At 38.4% G+C, this 17,457-nt stretch overlaps 1 protein-coding gene across 4 annotated transcripts in view; it reads right to left on the bottom strand.

Moving 5' to 3' along the window:
- Nucleotides 1-11,382, bottom strand: part of PCSK2 (proprotein convertase subtilisin/kexin type 2) — a 196,957-nt gene extending 185,575 nt beyond the window's left edge. For 2 of the 4 annotated variants that reach the window (XM_075596080.1, XM_075596077.1), the window contains exon 1: nucleotides 10,962-11,381. In XM_075596080.1, coding sequence (XP_075452195.1) covers nucleotides 10,962-11,141 — 180 coding nt within the window. In that variant the 5' untranslated portion in view covers nucleotides 11,142-11,381. Of the gene's footprint in view, nucleotides 1-10,961 lie in introns of all 4 variants that reach the window. The other 2 variants (XM_075596079.1, XM_075596078.1) reach the window with 2 other exon arrangements.
- Nucleotides 11,383-17,457: the final 6,075 nt, after the last annotated feature.

Here is a 17,457-nt window from a genome sequence, read left to right as displayed (position 1 = left end):
AACTGGGGCTGCCGCTGCCAGTGGAAGGTTACTGATAGTCTCCCTCAGGATCTCGAGTTCCTGCTGTAAGCCCTGAGCGAACCGCTGTTGCTCCTCTTTCAGCAAGCGGTTTGTCTCTTGCTGGTTTGCATTCGCCTGTTGCAGGGCTTCATTCGCGTCTCTCTGGACAGCGACATTGCGTACCAGCGCACTCACCACGTCTTCCATCTTGTTTGGAGAGAGAGAAAAAAAAACTTTTTTTTTTTTCTTTAAAGTTCTTTAACCCCCAGACCTTTTAGTGTTCTGCCCGCATTCTCCACCATATGTGACAAACGGCTTACTCCGGGGCTCCGCCGTCTGTCCGGGACTGTTAGAACACGGTCTTTTAGGGTAGGTTAAATGATGAGACGTCACGTACTGTTCCTTTAAACAGGCTATGCCTGGTTTATTCAGTCCCAGGCACTGAGACTGCCACAGTTTAAACAGAAAACAAAGCCAAACAAAAAGCTGCTCGTCTGAGCGATAACTTAAACTTAGATGTCCCTGACTCAGAGTTGGAAGTGGCTTGTCCACTTCCACCAACAAAATAAGTACCTTTGCAGTCTTTAGACAAACTAACAGAATGAATGAAGCAATTTGGGAAAGAGGCTTTCTCACCCCTCTGCAGTTCAGCAGCCTTCCAGGCTCTTGGGCGGGGCCCAGAGGAAACAGGAAACAGGTCTTATATACCTGAACTCTAATCAGCATGACAGGTGACAGAAAACAGGCAGCAGACAAACTGTGGAATGGAGTGCCTGTACCACGAGGCTGCCCTGTTCAGCTTAGACAGGACAGAAACTGTTCAGTATCCTGGGAGCCCTGTATATGGAGTTTATTACCAACCCCTGGTTTCTGTCACAATATATATATATATATATATATATATATATATATATATATATATATATAACAATGAAAAGATAAAGAAAAGCATCCCAACTCAGCACTCAAGTATACTCAGAACAAATATCAAAGAAAATTATGATTTATTTAACAGCACAAATAATCAGACATAAAATACAAAAAATATTAAAACAAACCCTGACAGCCTCCTGTGATAGAATATGTATCAGACAGGGGAAATCCCCTATGAAGATACTGATGGACCCCTAATACCCAAGGCAAGGGGAAAAAGCCTATAAGCACAAAATATATGTAGAACAAGGGGTCAACAATAACCGCTTGAACCTACAAGGCCGGCCTCACCCCTAGTAAATATAAAACCACACAGGAAGCATAGATAACACATGCACCAAATTGCCTAATACATGCTGATGTCAAATACATATATTATATACTTACACCATAAATGCAGTTGGTATAATCAAGGCAAACCAGGCACAGTACCAAAAAGAGACTGTTTGTTAGTATGGGATCAACAATGGTTAACAATTCACATCAGTTACCATAGTCCATGAGACAATGTGCAATAATACCACCCCTACGCGTTTCCACAGACTTTCTCTGACTTCTTCAGGGGTAATGAATAGGTTGGACCGGAACAGGTTTTAAATATATCTCCTGACCAATCAAATGGAGACAGCATGTAATTACATAATGTTATACACTTGATCTTAAAAGAAATACAACAAGTGAGATTGCTAATTGATTGATTAGAAACACAGTGAGCTAGATGAGTATACAAAAAAACAATGTTAAAGCAACCATTATCATGGTACTTGAATGTTAAACATATATTTACATATATTCATAAAAAACACACTTTGTATTTTGTTAGATTTGATTTAAGGCTATTTAAGATTATTGTTGTTAATCTTTTGAGGATGGCATAGATACAATTTGTTATTATAAATAGTTCATTTGAGGAAAGCAATATACAAGTATATATAAGAATAGATCTTTTAGACCTGGAATCCATGTGTTTAGACATTGTAAATATTATTCGTTGGAAAATTAAAAATGAAAATAAAAATAAATATTTGTCCAAAAATATTTATTGTTAATATTACATAATTGGTTTTGGTACATATATATAATTCATTATTTGTATCACATGGTTCCACGTAAAAATTATCCCAACCTGTATCCATAAGTATAATTTTTAATGAATGTACTGTAGGTGGTTGTATATGATACAAGGAATACATTTGGATCACATGAGATCCTAATAGATAGATACAGAGATCAGAATACAAAAACAAATAGTTAAATTGATAATTAACTCATGAGGTCCTAAAGATAACATATAAAAACCAAAATAAAAATGAGAATAAAAATAAATAAAAAATATAGATAAAAATAAGGAAAAAATTGATATAGTGATTGTACCTATTCTATATGTTAGTAATAAAATGTTAAAAGAGATAAACCATGGGCACCTGTAGTGACCCTAGGAGGAGTATTGTTGAACGCAAGCAAGGAAAGAAAAAGAACGGATAAATGTCCCAATGTGTCTAACAAAAAGCTAATAATAAAAATATCTATATATCTTAAATATACTATATAATACTATAATAACATTATTGTGTGATTGATATGTGAATAAAGATAAATATGTCTTTCTTTGCTTATTAGCATAATGTTGGTGTGAAGTCTATTAAGTTGACTAAAATAATGTGAAGTTAATGTGTAAAATATGAATATTGCTGTGTATTTTAAATTTTGTGTTAAGTAACAATGATCAAAAATATTACTAATTTATAATGTCAAATAAAATAAAAAAATATCAAAGTGAAGTGTAAAATGAAGTGTAAAGTGAATATATCAAGGGACTCTCATTGTTTATGCCCCACGGAGGGAGCACATCTAAATGTGCTCAAAACCAGACCTCTGTGGAAAGCTACAACAAGTAAAAAACAGAACCAAGAAAAACATAGGAAACTTGAAATGTATGATTGTTCAAAAGATCAAACTATAGTACTAACATCTAGACACTCGTTTAGACCTTTTGGAATTAGAGTGTTAAGTGTGTATATCCATAAGGTTTCTCTAAGATTTAATATTTTATATCTATCACCACTAAGTAGTGATACTGGAATGGCTTCTATACCCATTAAAATGAGTGAAGTAGGATCTTTATTGTGGAAAACAAATAGGTAGCGCTATATCCCAATAGGCAGGCAGCCTGTGATATAATCCTGACCCCCAGTCAGGTGATGAGTATGGCAACAAATTATATCTATGGCGCTCTGCACTAGTAATATACCATATGTATGATAAAAAATAATAAATAATAAATAATAAATAAATTTATACAACCAGTGTCGTGGATATTCTCCCTTTGGTATAGGTGCTCCACACGTGATGGGTACACATGTAAGGAAAGAAAATCAAAACATAGTGTAATACTGTTAAACACACATATAAACATGCAACATGAGACAGATGCTGAGAACAACAGGTGACAAATTACAAACACATTTAATAAGGTATATCATTAAAAATACATAAAAATACATAAAAACATATATAAGGATCTGGTAGGATACTCCAACTCAAGTGGGGGTTCCTGCTTACCAAATGTAAGAAGGTATCAGGCAATGGATATTGTTAAAGAGTATCCCCTCTTGTGGATGGCCGCTGCTGTAACAAACTCCTGGGCTCACACGTGGAGTCTCCTGCGTGGATAATGCCGTGGATACGTGATGCTGGCGTGGAAGCTGACCGCTGTGGACACCTCCTGCCTTGCCGTTGAAAGCGCGCCAACCGGAGCAGATTCAAATGCGGATGGATTTGCGCCAAAGGAACAGCAGCCCGCAGGTAGCAGCTATCGATTCCAAGGGGGACAGTGTTCACCACTGAGTATGGGAGACCTCTCAGACCTCTCAGAAACACCCTACGTGTTTCGAAAGTAAGACTTTCTTCCTTAGGGGTAAATGTGATATGCCTATCACATTTATCCCTGAGGAAGAAAGTCTTACTTTCGAAACGCGTAGGGTGTTTCTGAGAGGTCTGAGAGGTCTCCCATACTCAGTGGGGAACACTGTCCCCCTTGGAATCGATAGCTGCTACCTGCGAGCTGCTGTTCCTTTGGCGCAAATCCATCCGCATTTGAATCTGCTCCGGTTGGCGCGCTTTCAACGGCAAGGCAGGAGGTGTCCACAGCGGTCAGCTTCCACGCCAGCATCACGTATCCACGGCATTATCCACGCAGGAGACTCCACGTGTGAGCCCAGGAGTTTGTTACAGCAGCGGCCATCCACAAGAGGGGATACTCTTTAACAATATCCATTGCCTGATACCTTCTTACATTTGGTAAGCAGGAACCCCCACTTGAGTTGGAGTATCCTACCAGATCCTTATATATGTTTTTATGTATTTTTATGTATTTTTAATGATATACCTTATTAAATGTGTTTGTAATTTGTCACCTGTTGTTCTCAGCGTCTGTCTCATGTTGCATGTTTATATGTGTGTTTAACAGTATTACACTATGTTATGATTTTCTTTCCTTACATGTGTACCCACCACGTGTGGAGCACCTATACCAAAGGGAGAATATCCACGACACTGGTTGTATAAATGTATTTATTATTTATTATTTTTTATCATACATATGGTATATTACTAGTGCAGAGCGCCATAGATATAATTTGTTGCCAGGATCTTTATTGTGTTTCTCCATATAGTGCCTGGATAGATAATGAGATTGTAAGCCATGAATAATATTGCGACGATGTTCCAAGAAATGTGTGCTAAGGGTACGTGCTGTACGCCCTATGTAACGAAAATCACAAGGACAACTAATGCTATAAACAACAAAAGTGGATAAACAATTGATCCTGCCCTTAACTGGGATTATAGTCCCATTGGGATTTGTACCTACAGTATTTGTTTTCTTCAGATGTTTGCAAGTTAGACATCTTGTTCTCCCACATGAGAAATTTCCATGTCTAGACTTTTCTTCTACAGTGTATCAAAATTTGTTGTACTTTTTAATCTACTGGGGGCTACCATAGTTTTAATATTGCGTGCTTTTTGATATACTAATGGTATTTTTGAAGGTAGATTTCTACCAATGAAAGGGTCCTCTAAAATAATCGGCCAATGTTTGTTTAGGATGGTTTTAATTTTCCATGAAGTTTTGTTGAATTGTGTAACAAACATGGGTATTTTACCAAATGAACTGTTATCTTTTACTTGATCCTTGTCTGACTAATCCAAAAGACTTTGACGTGACTTACTTGTTTGAAAGATTCTAAAATTAGAGCTTTCTTGTAGCCCTTAGCTAGAAATTTGTTTATGAGAACCTGGCCCTGCATTATGTAATCTGAATCCAGGGAACAGTTTCTACAAATCCTAAGAAACTGTCCTCTGGGGATGTTGGCTAACCATTTATTGTAATGGTTACTGTTGTTATGCAGAAAACTGTTAGTGGCCACTTGCTTGAAATGAGTCTTTGTCACAATCTGATTGTTAGTGTCTATAGAAAGTACTAAATCCAAAAAAGTAACTTGTGTTTTATCCACCTCATATGTGAATCTTAGATCCATGTTATTTGTATTGAATGAACTCAAAATGTCTTTAAAGGTATCTAAATCCCCATCCCAAATGATAAGCAGCTTGTCTATGAAACGGCCATAGAAGACCAGACCCGCCACCAGCCGCGCATCACCCCAAACATGTAGATCCTCCCACAATCGCATGTAGAGGTTACCATAGCTTGGGGCGAATCTAGTCCCCATGGCCGTTCCACAGATTTGTAAAAAAAATATTGATCCTCAAACAAAAAATAATTATGTTCTAAAATAAAATTTATGGCTTGTAAAATGAAAACCTTCTGAGTGTTCAGAAGTCAGAGAAAGTCTGAGGAAACGCATAGGGATGGTATTATTGCACATGATTTAGTGCTCATTTGACTTTTATTAGCAACCAAAAGGCTTAAGCAGGCCAAACTTTGCTCCGGTACACTGGGACTCTTTCATTAGAGGGAACCTACGCCACAAGACTGTGGTTGACGGAGAAATCTGAAACCAGTTACACCACTGATGAGGAGTGACGACATCCATTCCCAGCGGAAGAGCGGAGACGCGGCGGCACCTCGAGGCTACTCCTGCACATGAGTATAAACATCACCAATGCTGTTTTATATCGTACTCTTGTGAGTTTTGAATTGTCTTCACAGATGTTTTATTAAAATTTTTTATACGTTATCACACGAAGATCGGGCGCTTTTTTCTTCTCTTTTTTCTTAGGTTCGTCAAGGGAGTTTGTTGCACCCAAGAAGAAAGCTGCCAGCATCTTTGTTTTATTTGAGGTCAACACAGATCTTATATATATATTTTTATTAGATTCAGTCACATAGTATACATACATATATTTGGACAATAATATATACATATATATTTTTCACATATATATACATTTTTTTTCACTCATAATTTTTATTTTTTCTATTTTTGTATTTTTAATCTTTATATATATTTTTAATTATATATCATTTTGGTTCAATTATATTTGCATTAAGTCAGCATTGTAATTACATTATTGATCATTGTATGAGCACATGATTTTTGTTCGTTATTACCTTATTAGCTAAGTTAGTGGTATTCACATCGATTTAGTATAACATCATTTTCAATTTAATATTTCTGGTTATATCCTTGCATTTAGGCGCAGTCTTTTTCTATATATGTATATATGTGTATATGTATACATATATACATGTATACATACATACATACATACACAGCTGAACCCTGTTATAACGCGGTCCTCTGAGGCCACCCGATCAGACCTCGTTATAACCAGGGTCACACTAATTTTAAAAAAATGCCCGCCGCGCCCGATCAGAACAAGGGAGGAGGCAAGAGTGAGGCGCCGGCAGCCCCAGCACGTTCCCCCAGAAGCCCCAGCACTTCCCCCAGCCAGCATGTTCCCCCAGAAACCAGCCCCAGCACGTTCCCCCAGAAGCCCCAGCACTTCCCCCAGCCAGCATGTTCCCCCAGAAACCAGCCCCAGCACTTACCCCAGCCAGCACGTTCCTCCAGAAGCCCCAGCACTTCCCCCAGCCAGCATGTTCCCCCAGAAGCCCCAGCACTTCCCCAACCCAGCACGTTCCCCCAGAAGCCAGCGCCAGCACTTCCCCCAGCCAGCATGTTCCCCAAGAAGCCAGCCCCAGCACTTCCCCCAGCCAGCATGTTCCCCTAAAAGCCCCAGAACTTCCCCCAGCCAGCACATTCCCCAAGAAGCCCCAGCACTTCCCCCAGGCAGCACGTTCCCCCAGAAGCCAGCCCCAGCACTTAACCCAGCCAGAAGCCCCAAGCACTTCCCTCAGCCAGCACATTCCCCCAGAAGCCTGAGCACTTCCCCCAGCCAGCACATTCCCCCAGAAGCCTGAGCACTTCCCCCAGCCAGCACGTTCCCCCAGAAGCCACAGCACTTCCCCCAGCAGCACGTTCCCCCAGAAGCCAGCCCCAGCACTTCCCCCAGCCAGCAGGAGTGAGGCGCCGGCAGCCCCAGCATGTTCCCCAGAAGCCCAAGTACCACCAGAGGTAGGGAGGGGGAGGGTTGTGTGTGTGTGTGTAACTTGTGAATCTGTCCCATTAAGTTTACTATTTGGTTGGGCTGACATCACTTAGGTGCACAAGCACATTAACACCGTGACCAACAGCAGATACCCTTGGGACTTTACAAGTGGAGGAAACTCTCCTGATGGACGTCATGCCAGATCCCGCACACGGGGTGGCTGATCCACATGAAGGCTGCAGGCCTATTAACAAGAGATGGGCGAAATTTGGAGGCGAATTTGGATCCGCAGCATATTGGTCAGTTCCTTTGGTCCACCGATTTCATGGATCAATCTCTCCAATGGTGGTTCACATTTTGTGGATATTTTATTATTATCAATAAAAAGTGGATAAATTAAATCAACTTAAACTCTAATACTTATTAATTCCATTGGAATTGGTTTGTTTTCCTTCTTTAGAGAGTGTTTCTTAAAATTGTATGCATTTTACTCTACATATAGGGTTATATTTACTGTACCAAACAGTGTGCACCTAAAATCCCATTAAAAGAAACTAAGGGTTAGCACAGCTTTTAATTGTGAATCTTTGTCTACATTCCATTCTGATCAACTTAGTCTCCTGGTATTTCAAAGGTATATAGAAATGTCTTAAATCATTTTAACTGTAATCTATGCAAAACAATAATTGACATATCCATATACAATACAAACTAGTTATGTATGTATTTATAGTTACTTATAATAGCAGGTACTCAATAACATGTTCCCCCCCTCGCGCCCCCCCCCATTTCTGCCAAAGGTACAGTAGGTAACAGTTTTATAGTTTGATAGGTGACACTGTGGCCTATTTCCCCCAAGGTTTTGTGCAGGAGACTAGGTACTCTTTTATACTGTACACAAAAGTTTTCATTCAATAATTTTGTTTAGATGTTTGGAAGAATATATAATGTTGTCAAAACAAAAATATTTACAGATACAAAGCTGAAATGCAGGAATTATGATTTTGTGATCATGAGTTTGAGGCAAAGTTGCTAGTGATGTCTTATTGTATAGATTCCAATTAATATTGATGTCTGGACCAAGAAGTTACATTAGATAACTAAAACCATGAATTATCCCTTAATACTATTGGCTGTTATGAATTGACACGTAACCCTTAACGCAAAAAAGTTCTGTTTTTTGTTAAAGTTTAATAGAAAGTTATTATTATAAAGTAATATATAAGCAGTTGACACAATACATGCATACACATCAGATATTGCTTCCCTTTAAAGTTATAATAATAACATAAGACATATTTTTTGGAAAGGCTCATTGTAAAACCTGAGACATATTAGATATTGTTTTGCACCACAGATACAATGTATTGCACAAGCTATTGCAGTCTTCTATTGTGTGCAACATACATACTGTACAGACAAATTGGGAGGTGTCCGGTTTTAAGTGCATTGTGGAAAAAAGAGAGATTATAAGGTAGAAATCATTTCAGAGCATAAAGGCTTATAACTAGGTCCCTTGAGCACTGAGCAGGTTCAAATAAAAAGAATTTGGAGGTTTGGCTATTCTTCAAAAACTGTTACATCAAATGCATTACACTGATATGTTATATGATTCTTTTAAGTGTGTGTTATATATATATATATATATATATATATATATATATATATATATATATATATATATATATATATATATATTAGACACACACACATACACACTTAGAACTAACAGAAACTCTTATTTACCTTTTTTAGTCCATTCTGCGAGGAATAGTGGATTATTATCTAAATTTGTTTCTGAAAACTACACAGAACTTGGCATATAATGAGACATAAAATTAAAAATTTTAAACAAAAGATAGGGACACACTGATGCGTTTTTGTGTACCCAATATACTTTCTTGAAGTGCCAAATTAAAATATTCTCTGCTTTTCATAAATAAGATTATGTACTGCTTAAAGTTACTATGTTCTCTTGATAAATACAGAAGGGCTTTAAGGGATCAGTGTAAATAAACAAATCGAAATATTTACCAAATTATCAACCAAAAACGTATATTTCTATTAATACTGTATGTTTGGGTGTGGGACAAATGTATTTGCCTGAGTATTTGGCATTTATCTCTACTAATGCATGTGTATTTAAGGCTTTGCTCCCACCAACGCCGTTTAAAATTTGAGTCTCCTAGTGTTATCGAGCTGCCAATGATCAGCCCTGGCTGCTTTACTCTCAGTTTTCCCACAACACTGGCAAAGAGCTGATATATAATATAAAAAGATACATATTTTAACAACAAACATACTGTACATGCTAATCCCACCCAAAGTAAAATCGAATACAACCAATTATAAGGTCAACATCATGCCAAAACCCCTAATAGCCGTCACTGTCAATAGCTAGAGAAAGAGGTTGACAGCAGGATGGATTCACCGAGTACTAAGTACTGTAGTGTAGTAGATAGACCAAAATGAGTTGGAAGAACAGATCATACTTACAGTACTGTAAACAAATGTAAGCGTAATAGTCCAAACTTGCATGCTCAGTCTAAACAAACAGTTATATTCCCACTAATTTCTGTATTGCCCTGCAGCGAACATGAACGGCAATTGTGGTCTTCTTGTTTACAGGTGATGTCTTCTTTCCATGGGAATGTTTTAAAATGAGTAAAGTAAGCCTTTAATAAGGGCTGCTTTATTTTAATTTGCAGTAAAGTATACAGAATTGCTGGACATTCTACAGATTCCAACACTGCTAAGGGATTTGCTCGTTATATTGGAATATTTATTACAATTTTTACATTTAATAGGTGTAAAAGTAAAGTATCTACGATAAATCTATTTGGTATTTCTAATTGACCTAACTGATACCTTTGTTTAATTGACCTTACAGCTTGATCTCACATCTTGATCTGATAAGGGCTTTTCTTTATGTAACGATACACATGTATTCTGTGTAAGCTGTTTTCTAACATCTCTTCTTTGCCACAGCATCAATTCATGTATTACTCTGGTATGGGAGGTTATTACATAACGGGTTATTTATAGGTAGGTGCTTCTCCATATACAGTAAATGATGTGGTATGCCCTTGACTAATAAACGCATAGCTTCAGCACTAAGTGCATGCAAGCGTGTTATATACAATTATTAAAAACAAGTATAATTGTTGGAATCACATTTCATACCAACAATAGAACTATAAATGTGCACTTTACATCTGTTAAAAATGCTATTATTAACAATTAAAATGATAACTTAGGATACATTCAAACATAATAAATGCCTGGATGTATAATCTTCTTAATTCGTAAAAAAAAATGTTAGAAAAATTAAACGGAATGTTTTTAGATAGGTATTCTGAAATGTTGATATGTTAAATATAGAATATGTCATTTGAGAGTTAAAAGTGCACTCTATTTCCATGTTACTTTCAAATAAATTATTGAAATATCACTACACAGATTTTCTTTATTTATTTGTATGTATTACATCATGCAAGGGAAAGAGAAGATATTACCTTCCTTGCGCCACTAAAGCCATATTCTGCTGCAAGTTGCTTGGCCTCTTCCTCACTCCCTTTGTGCAAGTCAACCAAAAAATGATTAGTGAGGATAGCTCTTTCAGCAGATGCAAAAAAATTCACACAAAGCAAAAGGAGCCCAGCAATCATCCACTCTGTGATAAAACCTTCTTTCATGTTTCCTACTTCGATTTGAAGGTAGAGAATGAAAAGGTTAAAAGCAGACAAATGAAATGCAGAGATATACTGTAGAGACACTGAGCAGTAAAATCAAAAGGATGGGTCAATGGGCTTTATCCTACTGCATCTCCATCCAGTATTCGAGACCGTGCAACTCTGCTCTTGAGGTTGCTTGGCTGTGTAATGTGTATGTGAGTCTACTTCTGATGCCAAATCTGCATTTCAGCTCCTCCTCATCTATAATTCATCTGAGGCTCAAAGCCTGTACCATGATATGTCACGTGTACAGGAATCCCGACCAATGGCTTGCTGCTGAATGAGAGGGGCGAGGCTATGTGTTACACCCCCGCCCCCCCCCCCCCCCCCCCCCGTCAGGGCTGCTTATTAGTGCCTAGCCGCTGGCTTCCTGATTCAGCACCCTGGAGAATTCCTCCATTTCTTCAGCCGCCCCAGAACTGTCAAACTGAGCTGCTCAGTCACGGGGAACCCGCTGGGGAAGAAACACTGTTATCAAAACTGATGTAATTTTTGCACACCTTCAGTGGGAAATATTTTGCACAAGAGTAGAGCTGTGGGGGAAGCATTGCTATGCTAATAGGAAACACTGACCCGATGGTATTATGTATATTTGTGGGACAAGACAAAACAAGCAAGCTTTTTAATCTTACCCCTGATAGAAGGTGCATGTAACGCCCAAACCAGCAGTCTAGTAGAAAATGTGTTAAGATTATGATCCCTGTGTTGTCCTGTTGGCATGTAGGAGTTATCTTTGCTTTGTAATTGAGTCTGTACCATAACTATCAATTTAGCAAATGTTTTTCTTTCAGTCAGCTATTGCTGCATTTCTTTGCTAAAACACCAATATTGTAGGAAGATAAAGTAATATTTGTTACATTGATCCTTACACAAAGGGTAAGTGGAAAAGCACCAAAAGGCAAGAAGCAATTCAATGTATCAGATCTCTCCAAGGGAACATAGTAGTCATCAATTAGAGGAGGAAATTAATTATACAGTATGTGAGCACCAATTGCTTGACAATTACTGTAGCAATTGGTTTCAATGGTAGCACAAATAAAATAAAATTAAATAATAAACAAGTAAATACAAATAAAATCTGTGCCACAGTACAGAATAAATGAATTGGGAGCAGTGATACCCAATACATGTGCTCTGTATATCCTTCTATAACAATAAGTAGAAAGAATACACCATACATTATGCAAGAAGAACAGGATTGTGTCAACAGCGGGTGAGAGTTTAACACATTAATATTAATAGATGTCTTCATATCGCGAGCAAAAATTCTTATCTGCCTTTTTCAAATGTAAATCCATGGCTTATGTAATGAATGTAAAATATCCCAGTATCCGATACAACTTGACATACAGTACCGTATACTTAACAAATGTCTTATCTGCTTCTTATTTTATGTTTAAAGTTTAAGGTGCACTTTCTAATTTCGTAATATTAGCAATAGGGCACTTGTCACATAAAAAACTACAGTACTACAGGGATACCTCTCTGGCAAGAATCAATGTATTCATTGCATCAATTACAGTATAAGAAATTAATATGTAACAGAAATAAATCATAGTTGTATATGGTGCAACATACTACATCATACAGATTTTAAGAAAATTAAGATTACACATGATATACTGTATTGTAGGCTAATAATTTCCTTCCTGATGACTTGGCTATTTAAATTGTATTTTTAGTTAAAAAGCGAGAAGCACGTTTCATTTTAACATTAATGCCCATTTAAGGGTGCTAAGCTTTAGCACATCTTAAGTACTATTCATATGGGCCTACATGCTTTAATAAACAGCTACAGATGCTGCAGATGTTAATGCACCAGTTATTGGATTGCGCTGTGTTAATGTTGGATCATTATTTAACATTATAGGCTAAAGCAGTAAAATTTCGGGCATTACTGAAATCCCTGCCCTCTGATTGGTTAGAATTCCGGGCATTATTCATTCAGTAATGCCCGGAATTTTTGGCACCCTTCCAACTCACCTTTCAGAGATGCAGTGGGAGCGCGGCATCTCTGTTCCTCTCCTCTCACAGCACGGCAACACAGGCTCTCTCACACAGCACATGCAGGCTCTCTCACACAGGCTCTCTCACACAGCACATGCAGGCTCTCTCACAAAGCACATGCAGGCACTCTCACGCAGGCTCTCTCACACAGCACATGTTGGCACTCTCACACAGTACATGCAGGCTCTCACACACATCACATACAGGCTCCCACACTTCCCCTCACCCCCTCCCTCCCCTGCTATTGCTGTCAGAAGCTGGAGGGTCCCAAATAGTAACTTTGTTACTCGCAACAAAGCAATATTTCTTCCACCACTTGCACAGCTTTTGCTAAGGTGCTTTTTATCTGTTTTTTTAAGATGGTAGTTAAAATCACTGTCCCCCTGCTTCTCTTCCCATTCTCCCCTACCCCACCTCTCCCCTCCCCTCTTCTCCCCCCCACTGGTCATCCTTTCCCCCCCCTCAACACCTCCCCCTACCCCTCACCTCTGCACCTCCCCTCTCCCTCTCCCTCCCCCTCACCTCTGTCCCTCTCCCGCCCCAACCTCTCTCCCCCTCCTCGCCCCCCATCACCTTGCATCCCCCCTCACTTCGCTTCCCCCTTCACCTAGCTTCCCCTTTCACATCGCGTCCCCCCTCAACTCGCTTCCCCCTCACCTCGCTCCCCCCTCACCTCGCTCCCCCTCACCTCGATCCCCCCCTCACCTCGATCCCCCCCTCACCTCGCTCCCCCGTCACCTCACTCCTCCGTCACCTCACTCCCCCCCTACCACCTCCCTCAATCCCCACTCACCATCTCTTCTCCCATCCTTGCTTTTCCTCCTCCCTTGCCCCCTCACCTCTTCTCCCCCCACTCACCTCTCCTCCCCCTCACCTCTCCTCCCCCCCTCACCTCTCCTCCCCCTCTCACCTCGATCCCCCCTCACCTTGATCCCCCCCTCAGCTCACTCACCCCCTCCCTCACCTCTCCCCTCCTCCACCACCTTCCTCAATCCCGACTCACCTTGCCTCTCCTCCCCCCTCACCTCTCCTCCCCCACTCACTTCTCCTCCCCCTCACCTCTCTTCTCCCCCCTCACCTCTCTTCTCCCCCCTCACCTCTCTTCTCCCCCCTCACCTCTCTTCTCCCCCCCCCTCACTCACCTCTTCCCCCCTCCACCTCTCTCCCCTCTCATTTGCTACTTTACTTCTTTTTCCTACACAGGTGCATCAGAGTAGTTCCGAGTTACATATCTTTACAAAAGTGTCTATTTTTTATTTTTATTATTGGCCAGTAATGCCCTGTTCTTCGGGGATTATTACTTAATTACAACCTACAGTATATGGGATCTACATTAGACCACAGATATTCTTTTCTATATAGTTGATTACATTGAATATCATTCTGAAACAAATAACATTTGTTATGGGATTATTTAAACTAAGAGGCTAAAAGGTAGTTCTTGATTTTGAACAATAGAGATAAAATAAATACTGTATTTATTTATTTATTTATAAAATATTTTACCAGGAAGTAATACATTGAGAGTTACCTCTCGTTTTCAAGTATGTCCTGGGCACAGAGTAAAACAAATAATACATGGTTGGCTGTTTACACAAGATCAATTTCCGAAGGTGTGAGCCCCATCTAATTACTGTATTAGCATCCAATTAAAATGAGTGAATTTACGCAAATAAGGTTTTGCCACTAAATATTTGCGGTCATTATTTATGCTGTACGTTAAATATGTATAAAAGCACTTAAAATCCACAGTGATTACAAGTTTAATATTATAATTTGTAATGATTACATTTTTTATATTATATCTCAAATTAAATTTGTAACATACATACCTGTTTTACTAGATTTATAACTGGAGTATAATTTTTAGGTTAACCATAATAGTTTACATTCTAATGTAATTTCATGACAAAGTAGAGGCAAACAAAGACTGGTAATGTTGTTAATGGGGTCTTTAAGACAGAGAGCGTCATTTTTGACTAAGTGAATATCATTTAAAATTATACTATTTACTACAAATGTCTTTACCTTTTTGTTTCCAAGGAGGGCTATAGATTTGAATCCCTTTTGTAGAGGAGAATTATAAAAGCTGTTCCAGTTTACATGTTTGTATTCTTCATTAGGTTTACACACTTTACATATTTTTAAAGCCTGACAGTTTGATATATGACTACTGGGTAAGATGTCTATTGTAGGACCATAAACATACTGTATTGTAAGCTACTATGAATGATGTTCTATTCATTGCAGTGTTTTTGTTTATTGTGAGTCTTTGATGTCTGTCATTCTTTATATCATTTGTCCATATGTTTGTACATACATCAATTCATGTAAGCAGTAATGCCATCATCATGGTGGATAGTGCTTTTAAAATTACAGGGACAAACTATATGGTATTCATGAAATTGGAGTACAGTTGTGTGTGCCCTAAACAGACTATTCCCATTAGAAATGTGGGAATGTCTTCAAATATGCTTAGTGTAATTGTGTGCTAAATTAGTGAAAAAAGCGCTAGTGACACTATATACTGTATGCATTGACAAATACAAATACAAAGTTATACAAATATAAAGTGAACAGCCCCGTGTATTGAGGTACAATAAAGCTGCCTAAAAAGTCCTGCTGCCTGTCTGATAACCAGTTGAAATGACTATAAGTGACAGACCTTTCTGGCGCTTGGATAGCAGAGAAGGAAAAGTTCTTTAAAGTTCTTTTTCCAGTGAAGGAGCAGCTAACATTCTTTTGGATCAGTAACATACTAGGCAACCTCAGGATAAGGAAGACAAAGAACAAAAAGCGTGCCACCATAGTGTACTGTAGTACCGACGGTTTTTCTAACACACACCAGTGGCAATCACCAAAAAGACCCAGGTACATGCTGGTTACAAACTGGGTCTAGTTTAAGGCATTTCTGCATTGACTAATGGCCCATCAGATTAACAGCGGGGGTCCCTGGCAGTCCCATTCAAACAGAATGGGACTGCCAGGGACCCCTGCTGTGTTAATCCGATGGGTCATTTGTCAATGCAGAAATGCCTTAAACTTGCCTTAAACTAGCCAGGTTACACCCAGCACATACCCAGAATGTAACCGGACTAGTTTAAGGCAAGCTTTAGAATACTCGTTGTCTCATCTGTATTATCCTTTGGATGTAAATAATAGATGGCTGCAACAAACTATGATCAGGGATTGACAGAAAAATATTAAATGTATAAAAATGCAAATTTCAAGATCAATGACATTACTTACAATTTTGCCTAATTTCTCTGAATGTTGCCGCTTTTTGCCTGAATTTTGTGAAATGACAATATATAAAGGGTGATGTGATCTGAATTTAACGTCATATACTTTAACCTGCAAATCAATAAAAGATACCATAGAGTTTATCCATATCAAACTAAAATAGTTAAAGGATGCAAAATAAGAAACAGTAGCTCTATACAGTATAGTATGTCCTTCAAAAATATTTACAAAATACTCTCTGTAATTTTATCTGTGATCACCTCTATTTTCAACCTGGCATTTATTCAGCCAAGAGCTTTGAGATATTGTCTAGCATGTGGTTTAAAGTTCAAATATAACCCTCAGCTGACACATTTCGATTGACATTCCACAGCACATTAAACGTATACTTAAACATACTTATAAAAGGTTTACTTACACATGCTCTATGTTTATTTAGTTCCAAATCACAAATAACAGTATTGTTATTACCTTATTTTAATTCTATTCATTTGATAAAATACAACCCTGTCCCAAACATATATATGGGGCAATTTTCTTTTTAAGCTAATTTACAAACCTACAGTATTTATATTTTAGTATACCAAAGTTCATGATACATTTTTTTTAACGTATTGACTTCGTGATTGTCTCTTGCATGCTGTCACTTCTATACACCTCATGTACTGTAGACTGCCAACTCATGGCGAAAATCTCTCTCTCCATGCTCTCTTTCTCTGTGATTCCTTTGCCCCCATTATGCACCAAGTTCCTTATTTGCCTATTTTAAAGACCTATCTAGATTATCCTATCTTATTCTGCAATAAGAAAATGAACCATTTTTAGTGATAATGTATGTTAAATGTATGATCTGGTTTTATTTATATTATCTTTAGTATTGTTATTCCGTATACACACAATGGGATCTACTTTATTTTCTGAAGTCTTCCAACTTCCAAATAGCACCACCTTCCGTGTTAATTTTTCACAGCCTTGACCGCGGGGGTCAGTGGCACCAAAGACTGTAAGGTTAGCCATATCTGTAAGA

This window comes from Ascaphus truei, chromosome 4, assembly GCF_040206685.1.
Source record: "Ascaphus truei isolate aAscTru1 chromosome 4, aAscTru1.hap1, whole genome shotgun sequence".
In the NCBI taxonomy this organism is placed as follows: Eukaryota; Metazoa; Chordata; class Amphibia; order Anura; family Ascaphidae; genus Ascaphus; species Ascaphus truei.
Note: the sequence above shows the minus strand (reverse complement) of the source record. Positions and strands in the feature narration are given on the sequence as shown.